Genomic DNA, 15,123 nt, shown 5'->3' with positions numbered 1-15,123 from the left:
CTGTTGGTAAAGGTCATTAGACAACCTATGTCATATATGATCTGACATTGCTCACCAGTTAGGATTGTGAATTGTTCATGCATGATGCAAAGTCCAATCACATCTCTGATCTTTTGATATTCTTCGTTATCTGAAATCAGCTCCAGGCAAAGGTGTTCTGTCCTCACGTGATCATCTCTGTAATGAAGCCTACACTGATGTAGGATCACATGATCGGAAGTTCAGCTCGGGATACTGTACTTTGTCAGAAAAATCTAGTCACTTGGCGTAGCAATAAGCAGTGTGTTGTTGCAAGATCTAGTCATGAAGCAGAATTTCGAGCTACGGCTCAAGGGGTTCATGACCTATTATCACTACGTTGTCTACTTGAGGATCTTGGTTTGCAAGTATCCCTTCCTATGATGCTCTTGTGAGTTGTGACATTGTGACAATAAAGCAGATATAAGAATTGCCCATAATCCAATACAACATGACATGACTGCTCATTGAATGAGCAATTCAAAAAGAGATCACGGATCAAATCGATATTGATATACTAAGCATATGTTGATACAAGTATTCAGGTGATCCCCTATCAAAGAGAAGTTGGAAAGCGGCATAATGTGTATGCCATTTGTGAAGTCTAAAGATCAAGTAGCAGCTTTCTTCACCAAACGGTTACCCAGACATAACTTTCATCCCTTTTTGACCAAGTTGGGCATGTGTGATATCTATCCAACAATCTCCTAGAGGTTTTGATGCTCCCTCAAACTTTATTTGGTATTGAAAAAGTGTTGGAGCAATGGGTTTCATAGATGTTTCAACAGTTGCACTTAATTACTTGCTAGTGTACAATTAAAGGTTTTTCGTCACTCCTAATTCATATTTTAGCTGTTCTAATAGAAATTTGGGTACAGCTTGGTGTACACTAGCAACCTTTGATTAGAAAAGAAACCACTATTTTGGGCATTTGTCTTTTATGATCTTAATGCTCCAATTTAAAGATCCATTAATTATGGTTTCCTTGAAGTTTTGGACCAAAATATAGCCATTTTACCACCAAATGGTCAAATGAAACACATACACAGACATTTCAGAAATGAAAATCCCCCCCCCCCAACTTCCAATTGAATGTCCGGCTTCACTGAGAAGTAGAAAAAACTTTCTACTTGTAAGGATGTTTAGTAAAAAAAGTTAACTCTCAGCCTGACAAAATGGTGGGCCACTATGATAAGGGCCAACAGCATTATACGAATGGATTACAGGATAGTAAGTATATTTTAACATACAGAAAGCATATAGAAAGCAATTTTTATTTTTTTTAATTGGATATACATAAAACACCTAGCTGATCATGTTATGTAATAGTGTCCATGGTGCATACACGAGAAAAATAAAGAGATTTTTAATGTTATGAAGACACACCTATCAAGGGCCATATTTCTTGATTGACCAGATCCTAGGGAAAGCACAACAAGCCACTTGTCAACACTTTTAGTTCCTTTGTGGAACATGTTAACGTCTATAGTGTGCATTTTGACAGCAGCACTTGAGCTACTAAATAACCTTGTTATCTGAAACTTCCTCCACTTCTTGTCTGCAAAAGGATTCCTCATAACAGCAGATGATGGATCAATATAAAAAGAATAATCCTGACAAGGGTGCTTGTTTCCTTCCTCCCATGTTGAAAGTGATACCTGAAACATAGTCAACAATATGCATGGCAGTTTGAAATTAAATCTGACACTTAAAGAAGCACACGAGATCAATGTGAAACATCCTGAGTCTGATTAAAAGAATGCACCATTAGCACTTTTCCGCTCACACGGCATCCCCCGGCCCTTCCTTTTCCCTTTGCTACTAGTCAAAAAGATAACTTACAAAACAAGTTTGCTGACTTTGTTTTCCACATACTTTTCATGTAAACCTACTTTTTTCCAAAGTATTGTTTGATATAGTAGATTTGGGAAACCATACTACATAGGTATTTCGATTTTGTAACATGGGAATGCTTTTGTTGCCATGAGGTGGACTTGGATAGACAAGTGGACCAATGTGCTGAAGAGATCCCACACCCACCACGTCTTGGGTCAAACTCCAGCCAAAAGAAGTGTGGCAAATGGTTGTTATACATGACTGTCATTTTACCATGGCATTACAGAACTTAAAATAAGCTAAGCTGTAATGTTTGTCTGAGAGTTACCAAAACAGTTATCTGGTTCCAAATTGTATTAGTATCTCCATTGGAGTCCCATTTCCCTTGTTTGACCAATTAATTAGAAAATCATTTAAAGGAATCTCCTTTTAACTCCAGCACCTTATCCTGAGGTAAATAAGCTACCTTTCTTACGATTCAGTGTAATGAAAATGTATCCACGGCCAGTAATCTATGTTGTCTGTTTAGGCTCTCTGCTGTATAACCTTACAAACTTACAGTCCATAGAAAAACCATTGGAGCTTCTAGTTAGAAAAGCCATTTGGCTAATACGATACTCACTTTAGAAGGTAAATATACACTGCTCTCTCTTTTCAAAGTATGTGTTTATGATAGAAAAATCATAAGCCACACCAAAATCTAAAACTGATTATCTCCCCATTCTTCTCTCCAAAATCATATCCTTCATTTACACCTTCATCACATCCACTCTTTCTCCAAACATGTCCATCCAAACCATTATGATAATTTTCCCTAACTAAAACCTTGCATTAATGAATCCATGTATTACCAAAATTGTAACTTAATACTTTCATCCAGTCCCTATTGGGACGCACTTTCTCCAACAGAGGCTTGACAGCTATGATCCTATCACCATCTTTTTTTAAATCTGTATCCGATACTAATAACCTTAGATACTTATTTAATAATGTTGTCAAACAAATATAATTAATCTATTAATTATTCGGTCAAGTAAAAAATATAAAATGGAATGACATTGTTTTGCAGCAGCATCTTTCTTTGTGGAGATTACCACCTACTACCTGGCTCTTGTGATGCAGCCGTTGGAGCCTGGAGGTGGTGACTTTTGAGACAATGACTACTTACTACTACTGACATTATTTCATTGGTGCCTGTGATATTCTTGTTGCTGCTATGCTTGTGGACACAGCTCTTGTTCGCTATCATCTACTTTTCTTCTTTTGCATGATTCATACAACATAACGACATGAAACCTGGTTCTTCCCCCCATGATACAGTTGTTTGGCTCCCTTCCACCACCAAATCCTTCACCACATCCTCAGCCTGGAACCTGGTTCAATCCCCCTTCCCTTTCCCCCCTTGGCCCCCCTTGGTTTGGTTCAAAGACCACATTCCCCGTCATTCCCTTACCCTTTGGAGAGCCCTTAACTTAGCTCTACCTACCAGGCCTTCCTTATCTCCCTCCATATCCCTGTAAATCCTAACTGCATCCTATGTTGGAATGGTACCGAGGACATTGAGCATCTGTTCTTTTCTTGCCCTTTCTCTAGTTCTCTTTGGAGGAAAGCCCTAGCCCATATTTGGCCCTGCTACCGTCGCTCATTTGGGTTTGATCATGACTAGTCTTGAATTTTGAGTAACTTTTCAGGAACTTCTATTTGTGACCGAATCGGCAAGCTTGTTTTTGGTGCCATGGTTCATCATTTGTGGTGGGAGCGTAATCTCAGACGCTGGACTTCCAAATCCCGCTATCTTGACTCGATTTGGAATGCTATTTATTTTGATGTATCTTCTAGGACTATCTATTTATTTTGATGTATCTTCTAGGACTATCTCTTTCCCCCATCCCCCAGTAGTTGACTCCCCAAGGAACAGGCTTATTGTTGTCTCCTGGGGACTTAACTCCCAATTCATTTCTCCTCCTTGACCTTTGGTCTTCTTGTTATTTGGTGCTTCGTTCCTTTAATTTAATTATTTATTCATCCAACAACAACAACAACAACAAAAAACAAAAAAAAAACGACATGAAGATCATCTACTGAAGTTACTGATGATTATCTGAAAGTTCTCTCAATGTTTACTGGTATCTATTATTTCCTTTTGTGCTCAAGACTGGCATGACCCTTAATATTTGTTCTTGTTGTTCTTGTTCCAAGCTTGAGTTTTTCCATATGCATACTCCAGCTCGAGGACATTAAGTTTACCAAAGCTAGTTACCACTTTAGGGGTACATGACCCATATGTACCATGGGGTTAAACAAATCATGATTTAACTGCATGACTAAATAATATAGATATAGCTTTCTATAATCAATATCTCTACATGTGATCTGTTGGGAGATTAACTTTTATTTAATTTACCTTTTTTACTTTATAAATTTCTAATTCACTATAACTAATGTCCCATGTTCTTTATTTAACATAGGGCTGCAATAGGGTCAGGTTGGGCTGGGTATTTTACAACCCTGGCCCTGACCCTGACCGTGGCCCTACTGGGCTGGGCGGGGCTGGACAGGGCCAGGTTAGACACTTAACCTCTGATCCTAATCACAAAACAATAAAACAACACATATTTCCATATTGTTGCCCTACTTCTACCAAAACTAAACTACAAGATAGTAGGCTCAAGCCGAGCCAACCCTAGGCAAACACTCAACCCTGACCTAAGGACAGAATTGAGCTGGAACCCTGTTTGGGCTCAGGGCAGATTTAAGTTTTCATCTATGTGTTTATTCCTTTGTGCTGAAGGACTAGTTATTGTAGGCTAGATTAGTATGATTTTAATTTTAATGTAACAAGTTTTGTTAAGTCTCCACTTCCATTAGAATGTAATGCAAGACTGCCTTAATTTTCCATTTAATTAACCGTGAAAGGGAAAGACTCTCTAATGGGGTTACTTCTTCTCAATGTGATCTCCGGTTTACAGTTCTGTTTCAAAATCTGTAAGAGATGACACAAGACCAATCCCATAAACTAGTTGGAATACCTAGCAGAAACAGCTGGTAAATTATTGCATGACTGGATTCCCACATAACTCCAATTATTGATCAGGAAAAGTGTGACCCAAAAAAGTTAACATGCACAAAATTTGCGGTACCTGCAATACTGACTTGAGGAACAGAAGAGTCGTACTTGAATGCTTCAGAAATCCATCTATTATCTGCTGTATTCTACCAAAATTATCATCATGGTCATCCTTCCTGCATTCCGATGATAAAGGCATTCGGATAACCGTGGTATCTAAGGATGACCAAGGCATATTTTGTCCAACAAGCATTGGTTTAAATTGATCAGAGAATCTCTCAATCAAATCAGTACCTGACAAGAACATCAGAATTCAAAATACCATTAAACCCATAAATCCAGCCATTCAGGTCCCAATGTCCTACTAGTTATAAGCAGAGAATTTGGCAAATGTAGGCTCAAGCTTCTGTTCCAGGTAATCAAAAAAAAATAGTATGTAGAAAACATTTTTCTGTTAAGTAAATAAAAAAAATCACCAAATGCAGAAAAGATACAAGGCTCCCCTTACAAGGTGGAAAGAGAAACAAACTCAAAAACACAAACACAACAAGACTAAGCGACACTCGAGCTAAAATGACTGGTGAGACCCCAATAGGCAAGCTTATTCCTATTTCCTAGGAGAGCCCACATCTTTTGTGTGTGTGTGTGTGTGTGTGTGCAGACAACTAGCCTCTAACATTAAAATTGTTGAAGTATACGCAAGTTTAGGCTATTTTACTGCTCACATTACTGTTCACGTGAACAGTAAAAGATGGTGTAAAAGATGGTTTTACGGTTCACATGAACAGTGTATGCTAATGATGCTACTCTACTTTCTACTTCTAATGTAGGAGTCTTGCTACATAAGTTTTGGAAGTTTCTAAAAAGCATAGTTTCTATTTTGGTGATAGTTTCTATTTTCAGAACTTTCTATTTTAGGAGCTAGAAAGTTACTAAAGCTTTTTTGTTTCTTATTTTTTTTAGAGGACAATTACTTATCTCTCAAGTTGTATTAGATTCATTAGAAGCTATAAATAAAAGGGCTTTGTGATTCTAGACTCTTTAGCTAGAATCACAGGCCTCTTCTGTTGGTTCTTCATCTCTCTTCTCTTCTTCTTCTTCTCTCTTTTCTCTATTCAAGTTCAGCTGTTGTTTTGATTGTTTACAGCTTGTTTTTTGACATGGCATCAAACCTTTTTTGAATCAAAACAATGTTGTTCTCAATATTTACTTCTAAAGTTCTCTTTTGTTTTTCTATTTTCCTTGGTGTGTAGCCACCTAATGCTGTATATTATGGACTGTTAGATCAGGTATTCATGTGAACTGATATTCTCTACCTATTACCTTACTCTTACAAGTTCCAGAACTTGGATTAAATACTGTTTTCTACCTACGTTTGCTACCTCTATTTGTTGCACTTTGCAAACCTCTCTTTTTTTCCCTCCTATTCGGTCTTAAGGTTGCAGAATTTTTTTGTGTGTTCATTCTACTACAAGTTCTAGAAAACTGATTTGAGTGATATCTACCTCAATTTAATGTCTTCACTTACAAGTGACTCAACCATGAGTACGACTAAATCTAAAGGATCTCAAGGAGATCATGTAAACGTTCAAATTACATCTATCAAGCTCAAAGGTAGTTTTAATTACTTGTTGCGGTCACAAGCGGTTCAGGTGTACATACTTGCAAGAGGTAAGCTTAAGTTCATTGAGGATGAACCTCCTACTGAGACTGACAAATCTTATTTTAGTGGGATCCAAGATGATGCAATCATCAAAATTTGGATGTGGAATAGTATGGAACCTGATATTGCAGCGAATGTTATGTTCATAAGACTGTAAAAGGAATATGTGATGACTTGCAAGAGACCTATTCCCAAGCTAAAAATATGACTCGGATTTTAAGTAATTATGATAAGCTATTTCAATTTCAGCAAGCTGACAAGTCTCTGCAAGATTATTAAAACTCCTTTAAAGGCATGATGGAGGAGTTGAATGTCTTTCAACCTCTCACCACAGATATAGCGAAGCTTAAGGCCCAACGGAATGAATATTTTGTATCCAAGTTTCTTGCAAGATTGAACCTTGAACTGAAATCTGTCAAAGGACATCTTCTTGCTGGTAAACATGTCCCTACCCTTAGTGAAGCATATTCTAGACTTCAACGCATTGCCTTGCTTGAAGGGAGTTCTCCAGAAAAAAGTTCTAAAGGAGAAAATTCAGCCTTCACTACCTCTCGTGAAGGGGACGGGGTCGTGGTTCAGGGGGAGTTAGCAGGTTTTCTGGAGGTCGTGGTGTTCAACTATCTGATAAGACATCTCGACTTTGTACTTATTGCGGTAAAACATAGCACTCAGTGGAGGCTTGTTGGGCCAAACATGGAAAGCCAGAGTGGGCCAAGCACCTTGCCAATCATGCCGTTTCTAATGGCGGTACTGATATTGTAGCAAACAACGATAGTGGTTCAAGATCTTCTTCAGGGGACTTGTCTAAGACTCTAAGAGATGATGTAAGCCAAATACTTCGCCAATTGCAAAATATTAACACTGGCGCTTCTACATCCACCGGTACTTCTGCTGCCACACTTTCTCATGCAACTAACACAACACTTCTCACTTCTCACTTCTACTCCCACCCCTTGGATCATCGATTTAGGGGCCTCTTCCACATGACTGGTAAGTCATCATTTTTCAGCTCTTTTTTTTTAAATCTACAACTAAAAATTCTGTTTTCATAGCTAATGGGACTTCCACACCTATTCTAGGCTCTGGAAGTGTTTCTCCTACACCTTCTCATACTTTGTCATCCGTACTTCATGTTGCTAACTTTCCTTTTAATTTATTATATGTTAGTCAGTTAATTAAAGCACTAAACTGCTCTGTGACTTTTACTCCCACTATGATGATGGTGTAGATGCTCTCTATGATGATGGTGTAGATGCTCTCTAGTGGCACTGTCATTTAGGCCATCCGTCTTTACCTAGATTAAAAATTTTATTTCCTTCTTTTAAATCAGTGTCTAGATTAAATTGTGAAGCATGTGAGTTAGGGAAGCATCATCATGCCACCTATCCTTCACACTCTATCCCTCGTAGTGAGTCCTTGTTTTCTCTTATTCATTCCAACATTTGGGTCCTTATAGAATTAGTAGTAGGCATGGTTTTCGATATTTTGTCACTTTTGTGGACGATTTTTCCCGTCTTACATGGTTGTATCTTTTAAAAGATTGAACAAAGTTCTTAACTACATTTAAAAGTTTTATTCATGAAATTTGGACTCAATTTTCTCTTCCTATTAAAATTTTTCGGTAATAATAATGCTTTAGAATATGTGCAACATGATATATCTAACCTCTGTGATTCTCTTGGAATGATTCATCAAACCAATTGTTCATTCACTCCCCCCAACAAAATGGAGTGGCTGAATGCAAAAATCGTCACCTCTTGGAGGTTGCACACGCTATTTTGATTCAGATGAATGTTCCCAAGAGTTATTGGTGTGATGCGGTTTTGACTGCTGATCGTTTAATTAACCGAATGCCTATGACTTTGCTTTCTGAAAAATCTCCTTTTTCAATTGTTTTTCCCAATAAAGAATCGTTTTTAGTTCCACCCAAAATTTTTGGTTGTGTGTTTTGTTCACATACCACATCCTTTGGATAAACTTCCCCCATTCTGTTAAGTGTATTTTTCTTGGGTACTCATGTACTCAAAAAGGTTTTCGCTATTATGATATAGTTCTTCGCAAACAATATATAAGTGCAGATGTGATGTGACCTTTTTCGAAGACACTCCTTATTATCCTAGTCAATTTGTGTCTATTGAAAACTATGTTTTGGACGATACTCCTCCTATTCCCTCTTTAGTTTCTTCCACTAGCAGTGTTTCTCTACAAGTTTATCAGCGGAGACATAAGTTGGCGGAACATACTGTGGATAGTGGAGTTCCTCCTAACAATATTAGCAGCTCTCCTTTAGTGGAGCCTGAAGTTGGCCTTATGGATGTTCCTTCTTCATCCTCTCCACCGGAAGATTCTTCTAATGGAGATCCCACTCCGCCTTCAAATGACTTAACAATTGCTTTGAGGAAAGGTACTCATACTTGTACTTTACGCTCTAACATTGTTTATCTTGTTTCCAATTTTGTCTCTATCTCTCATCTCCCTCCAAGCTTTCGTTGCCTTGCTTTGTTCATGTCTGCCACTCATATTCTAACCCATCATACCAAGGCTCTTAAAATTCCTGGCTAGAAAGCCGCCATGGATGTGGAAATGGATGTTTTACAATCTCATCATACATCTTTAGTAGACTTACCTCCTGAGAAAGATGTGGTCCACTGTCGGTGGGTGTATACTGTTAAGTACAATTCTGATGGTACGGTTGAAAGGCTCAAGGCCCGCTTGGTGGCTAAGGGCTATACACAAACATATGGTGTGGATTATTTTAAGACTTTTTCTCCTGTGGCGAGACTTAATTTTGTCTGTGTTTTGATCTCTTTGGCTGTGAATTATGATTGGCCTCTTTTTCAACTTGACATAAAAAATGCATTCTTATATGGTGATCTTCATAAAGAATTACATGGAACAACCTCTAGGGTATGTTGCTCAGGGGGATGACAATGTTCGTGTTTATAGGCTTCATAAAGCGATTTATGGACTCAAATAGTCTCCACGAGCTTGGTTTGAGAAATTTAACAAGACTGTGGAGTCTTTTGGATTTATACAGTGTTATTTTGATCACTCTATCTTTGTTAGACGGCAGGGTGATTGTGTTGTCATTATGGTAGTTTATGTTGATGATATTATTCTTTCAGGCAGTGATGTAGATGTAATCCATACAGTCAAGGCACATTTACAGAAATCTTTCCAAACCAAAGACTTAGGTGATCTAGAATATTTCTTGGGGATTGAAGTGATCCGCAGTAAACAGGGAGTAAGTTTGTCACAAAGGAAGTATGTGTTAGATCTTTTGACGGAGATTGGCATGCTTGCTTCTAAACCTAGCGACATTCCCATGGATCCTCGGTTAAGTTAGGACGTGATGATGGTGACTTGTTGGATGATGTCCATCGTTACAGGAGTCTTATTGGGAAACAAGGAAGCATGTGTTAGATCTTTTGACAGAGACTGGCATGCTTGCTTCTAAACCTAGCGACATTCCCATGGATCCTCAATTAAAGTTAGGACATGATGATGGTGACTTGTTGGATGATGTCCATCCTTACAAGAGTCTTATTAGGAAAAAGGAAGTAAGTGTTAGATCTTTTGACAGAGACTGGATACTTGCTTCTAAACCTAGCGACATTCCCATGGATCCTCAGTTAAAGTTAGGACGTGATGATGGTGACTTGTTGGATGATGCCCATTGTTACATGAGTCTTATTGGGAAACTTATTTATCTTATTGTTACTCGTCCTGATATTTCTTTTCTGTTGGTGTGTTGAGTCAGTTTATTGAAGTCTCCTAGGAAGGCCCATTAGGATGCAACGATGAGAGTACTTCGGTACCTTTACCCTATCCCTAATTCCATGTTTCAGTTTTTCATTTCGTCCTTCACTCCTCTTCTTAGATTTACTTGCTTTGTCTCTGTTAATTAGATTTACTTGCTTTGTCTCTATTAATATCATATTCTATTGATTGTTTGATCGCAATTTCATTAGGATCTTAATGAAATAATAATAGAAGAGGCATGGGTTTGTTCGTATGAAAATTTACCACACTAGATACCGTGTTTAAACTGTTTTCCGACACCGATTTAATACCGAAACCGTACCAAACCATTTTTGCAAATACCAAGATTGTACCATGTAAATTCGGTATAGTACAGTTTTGGTTTTCAATATTCAAAGTTGGTACCGTACGGAAACCATACCGATTGACACCCTTAGCGGAAACAGGGCAAGGCTGCATAATTTGACCTCCACAAACCCTGATAAATGCAAGAGCCTTGTGCACCAGCATGGCATTTTTGAACATGTGAATTTGTCCTTTTAGTCCTGACCCCCCCCCCCCCACTGCCTCCCAATAAAATAAAATAAAAAAGCAATCAATCCATAAAACAAAAGTCGGTCTAACCACAAATCTACAAAGTACCATGCTCTTTTTCAGACTAAACAAGTTATCCCACTCTTAGGGGATTGAAAGCGATACAAAGACCAAGATAAGATGGCAAATCATTTTATAGAACACAACACTTAAAGCTCATGTGTAATTGTTTAACATTGCAAGTCAAAGTAGTCACCAAATAATAGTGAAGTTAAAAAAGACTTGCAGCAAACTGTGAAGCCGTGTTTGTGAAAGTTATTCAGGATAACCATACTATATTTGGAAAAGGGGGCAAAATGCATCAGTTAATGAGTAAGAACATCATTTACCTGTCAGGGAAAACATTTTGGCAGAGGGGACTGGGTTTGAAGGCAAAGCAAGAGCTAGACCATGGGGGTCAAACATGTAATAGTAGCCACCAGAAACAATTGACAGGAGATCACATACGTAATAACAACCAAGAAGTCCCAAACCATAGTTCAGTATACTGCCCCTAAGCCTCCAAGGAGGAAGAAGCTGGAGACTGCTTACTTCATCCCTGCTCAAGGTAGCCCCTTCCAGGATAGCTAATAAAGCTGGGCCTTGAAATTCACCTGAACCATGTATAATCCAATTAAAAAAGTTAAGACACATCTTCAGTTCAAAGCCAACACAGAGTTTCACATGACATGGGATGAACCACATCCCAAATATAAGAATCACAACTAGACTAACCCAATTCCACACTGTGAACTAGAGTTTTGACAGCTAAAAGCACCTTCATACATATGCCACAAAGCCTAAAGACCAATCAACTAGAGCATAAAAGTTCACCATCATGGAATTTAAGCTTTTATTAGCTAATTTTCCTTCCAGGCTGGAAATCAAGATTTCAGCACTCAAATTGACACTACTTTATGATATTAATGGCTGAAAAGCGTACTTCTGCATGAACACATACACCCCCTCCACCCCCACCCCCCCACCCCAAAAAAATAATAATAATAATAAAATAACAACCCTCAAAAAAGATACAGGGGAGTAAGTGAACTGAAGTTGGTGAGGCCAATCATCCAGTACCTGGCCAAGTTCACAGCCATTTTCTATGACGAGACTACTACTGTTCTTTCTTTCACCATCAATGACAATTCAACACAAAAAAACAAAAGTTGGCTACAGAACCAAAAAGACATTACCTAGATTGTGCTGGAGCAGAGACTGGCAAGGATGTTCTCGTTTGTCAAGAATTAGGTGTAGCTTCTTTGCCTTGCAGCAGTCTGCCAACTCAAGGAGGTCAAACAACAAAAAATCATTGTTCCCATATAATTTTAGAAGTTCACTTATTCGAGAATAGTCCATGCAAGGCAAATCCTTCGTCATTTCCTCTTCAACTAAAGATAAGCAGCGAAGTGATTGTATACCCAGCCTGCTTGCTAAATCATTGCTAATACTTGGATGCACAAAACGTTTTGCACCAAAGACATTTTTCTCCATCCATGGTGCATCATTATAAACAAGGTCCATCGCAGACATCAGCATACCAGAAGAATCTGGAACTAGTAATGGGGTATTAGATGTCTCAGACAGTGGTTTGTCTGAATAACAGTCTGCAACAGCTTCAAGGACGCAATTAACAAAGCTTAACTGTTCAGGCAACAATGGAGATCCTTTTACAACATGTTGTAAACGCTGTAGAGCATGAAAGTAGTCAAAATAATCAAATGTAGGTCTCACGTCTAATGCTAATAGCAGATCTCTAAATTCAGACAACTCAGATGGGACAGCATACAGGTATGGATGAAATTTAACAGGTGAATCAAATGCAAGTGCTTTTGGTGATATGAAATCATCTCCAATCCAAACCCATGAAACACCACTCAGTGCAGATTTTGCAATCATGAAATCATCAGTACAAATGAATTCCTGCAATTTCAAATAATGTTTAGGGATTTCCTTCTGCAATGCAGAATCAAGGGTGGCTTTGAGCTCAGGATCAAACTTCAACTGACCATAAGACTTTGACAGCTCAATCAACTGAGTAGTTAAAACACCAATATTAGGGGAATCTACCCAACCAAGTTTCTTTTGAAGGTAAGTTGAATGGCATTCAGCATCTAGAATATGCATCATTGATGAAACCATCCACATTTGTGATTGAGGTCTAACAACACTCGGAGATGCAACTTGACATTTACTTTGGAGCCATGGAAGCCCTTGTAGTGGTGGACTAACATAAACAGGACACCAAGGTATTTCTTTCATTTCTGACCAAAATTGTTGTTCTGGTATATCACAGATGTTGTCACCCAAACAAGAAAAAATTTTGTGATCCAAATTCCAGCGGTTCATCTCCATATCCTCAGTAACCAAATCACTGTTCTCCTGAAATATCTTACAACTAATTTCATCATAACTACCTTCTTGGCCATTGGAGAGCTTAGGTCCCAGAGCATCTAAACAGGCAAGAAGCCCCCTTCCATAATTTAGTGCCTCTGGGTCACTTGAATCATGCATCATCGATACTGACAAAGCACAATCAACTAATCCTGTAAATCCCAGAGTCCTTTTAAGTCCCAGGCTAACTAAAATGTCTAGCGTTTCACCATCCAAAAACTTTTCAGAGGGGAAGAATGCTTCTCTATGCAGAACTTCTTTAAACCCATCAATTCGAGGATCATAAAGCCTGCAAATATCACATTTTAAGAGAGGATAATTACTACAGTCCAAAATGTCAAAGAGATTGACATCTAAATATATCTTTTAACTAAGTTTGCAACCAGAAAAAAGAGAACGTAAGAATATAAAAAAGCAAAAAGAACTGGCACTAGAGAGGAGGATACAGGAGAAGAGGGGGGGGGAGAAGAAGAAGAAGCAAAGACAATTGAAATGAAAGCAAAGAGAACTAGATGTAAACACCAAATAAGCAGGGGATAAACCAGGAGCAGCCCCTCCTAGGTCCAGGCTGAATAAACAATATCATACACCCTCACAGAAAGATATTTTTTCTTCAGGCAGCACCCACCCAGCCACCCATCTGGAAGGGGGAGAAATTAGCAAATTTACAATGGGGTGAAACTGCAATTTGCAACTGTGATAAAAAACTAAAAAAAAATTCACAAAGTTAACGTGGAAGCTGTCATGGTAGGTATGATATTTTGAACAAGGAACAAGGTCTTAAAAGGCTAATTCAGAAAATTAATCACTGAAACATCTTGGCTCCCATGAGGAACTCATTGAGCTGGAAAACAGGTCGGCAAATGGATTAGCAGGTGAACTTAATAGGCAAGGTGTAGACTGGAGAGGGTGCAACAGTTTAGCAATTAGAGAGTAAAACGGACGCCTCCTTATGTAATTCTTGTTGCTCTGGGTGGTCCTTTACTCATGAAGAGGTCTAGACCTGAGGGGGTAAAAATATTAGTATATCTTTTTCTTGGGGCACATAAAAAGATAGTATATCATATCTATTGAAGATTTTGGTGTGCATTTATTTCTGTCAAGAATAGGTTATATTTGGTTTAACTTATCATTTTTTCCATTTATATTAATAAATTGTAAGATTCCTATTAGAATTTAGGAATCAGACTTGTAACTTTTAAGCTATTTTGTATACATACCATAGAAGAAAAGACTGGCAAATTTCATTAGGCTCTGGTGCTCCTTGGATACTTAGTGTCACATAGGATCTCTCATTCTCTAAACAGAAGAAGCTGAGAACACAGGCTTATACCACTGCTAATTGGGAAAGGAAGACTGATTCAGGATATAGTTACTTTTTAAATTGAAGCTAACTATAAGTTACTTTAAGGACCAAGAAAAAATCATGGTGGCAAGAATCAAGATCAGGTACTATGTTGTTGATGTATACATTGACACTAATCTTACCTCACGTTTGAGCTTTTAGGTGAAACAGTAGTGACCATGTCTTTAAAGTAGGAAGGTTGAATCTTTGGCTGGGAAGTGCATCAGAAGAGTTCTCCCAACACTTCTTTTCTTTCGTTGCCACACAAAAGGAAAATGACCACCACAGGCAAGGAACATGTCTTAGCCTGCATGTGTAGGGGAGCGTTACCCTATGCCTGGACACTACCTTTCCCTGACAGTTCAAGATTTAATGTAAAACCATAGTGAACAAAAGCTTGGTTTAGAGCTATGACAGTTGGAATACATAGCTTTTATGGCCATGGTTGAAGAAATTAAGGCATGA

The 15,123-nt window shown here is 38.3% G+C and overlaps 1 protein-coding gene across 1 annotated transcript in view; it reads right to left on the bottom strand.

Moving 5' to 3' along the window:
- Positions 1-15,123, bottom strand: part of LOC149012773 (Zinc finger, C3HC4 type (RING finger) family protein) — a 91,363-nt gene that overhangs the window by 33,767 nt on the left and 42,473 nt on the right. Inside the window, exons 4-7 of the mRNA XM_089158364.1 lie at positions 12,116-13,602; positions 11,270-11,533; positions 4,995-5,215; positions 1,405-1,676 (exon numbers count right to left, since the gene is read on the bottom strand). Coding sequence (XP_089014490.1) covers positions 1,405-1,676; positions 4,995-5,215; positions 11,270-11,533; positions 12,116-13,602 — 2,244 coding nt within the window. The remainder of the gene's footprint in view (positions 1-1,404; positions 1,677-4,994; positions 5,216-11,269; positions 11,534-12,115; positions 13,603-15,123) is intronic.

This window comes from Hakea prostrata, chromosome 6 (assembly GCF_041222555.1).
Source record: "Hakea prostrata isolate BN-2017 chromosome 6, UWA_Hpros_2, whole genome shotgun sequence".
NCBI classification, from domain to species: Eukaryota; Viridiplantae; Streptophyta; class Magnoliopsida; order Proteales; family Proteaceae; genus Hakea; species Hakea prostrata.
The sequence above is the reverse complement of the archived record's forward strand: the minus strand, read 5'-3'. Positions and strand labels throughout refer to the sequence as shown.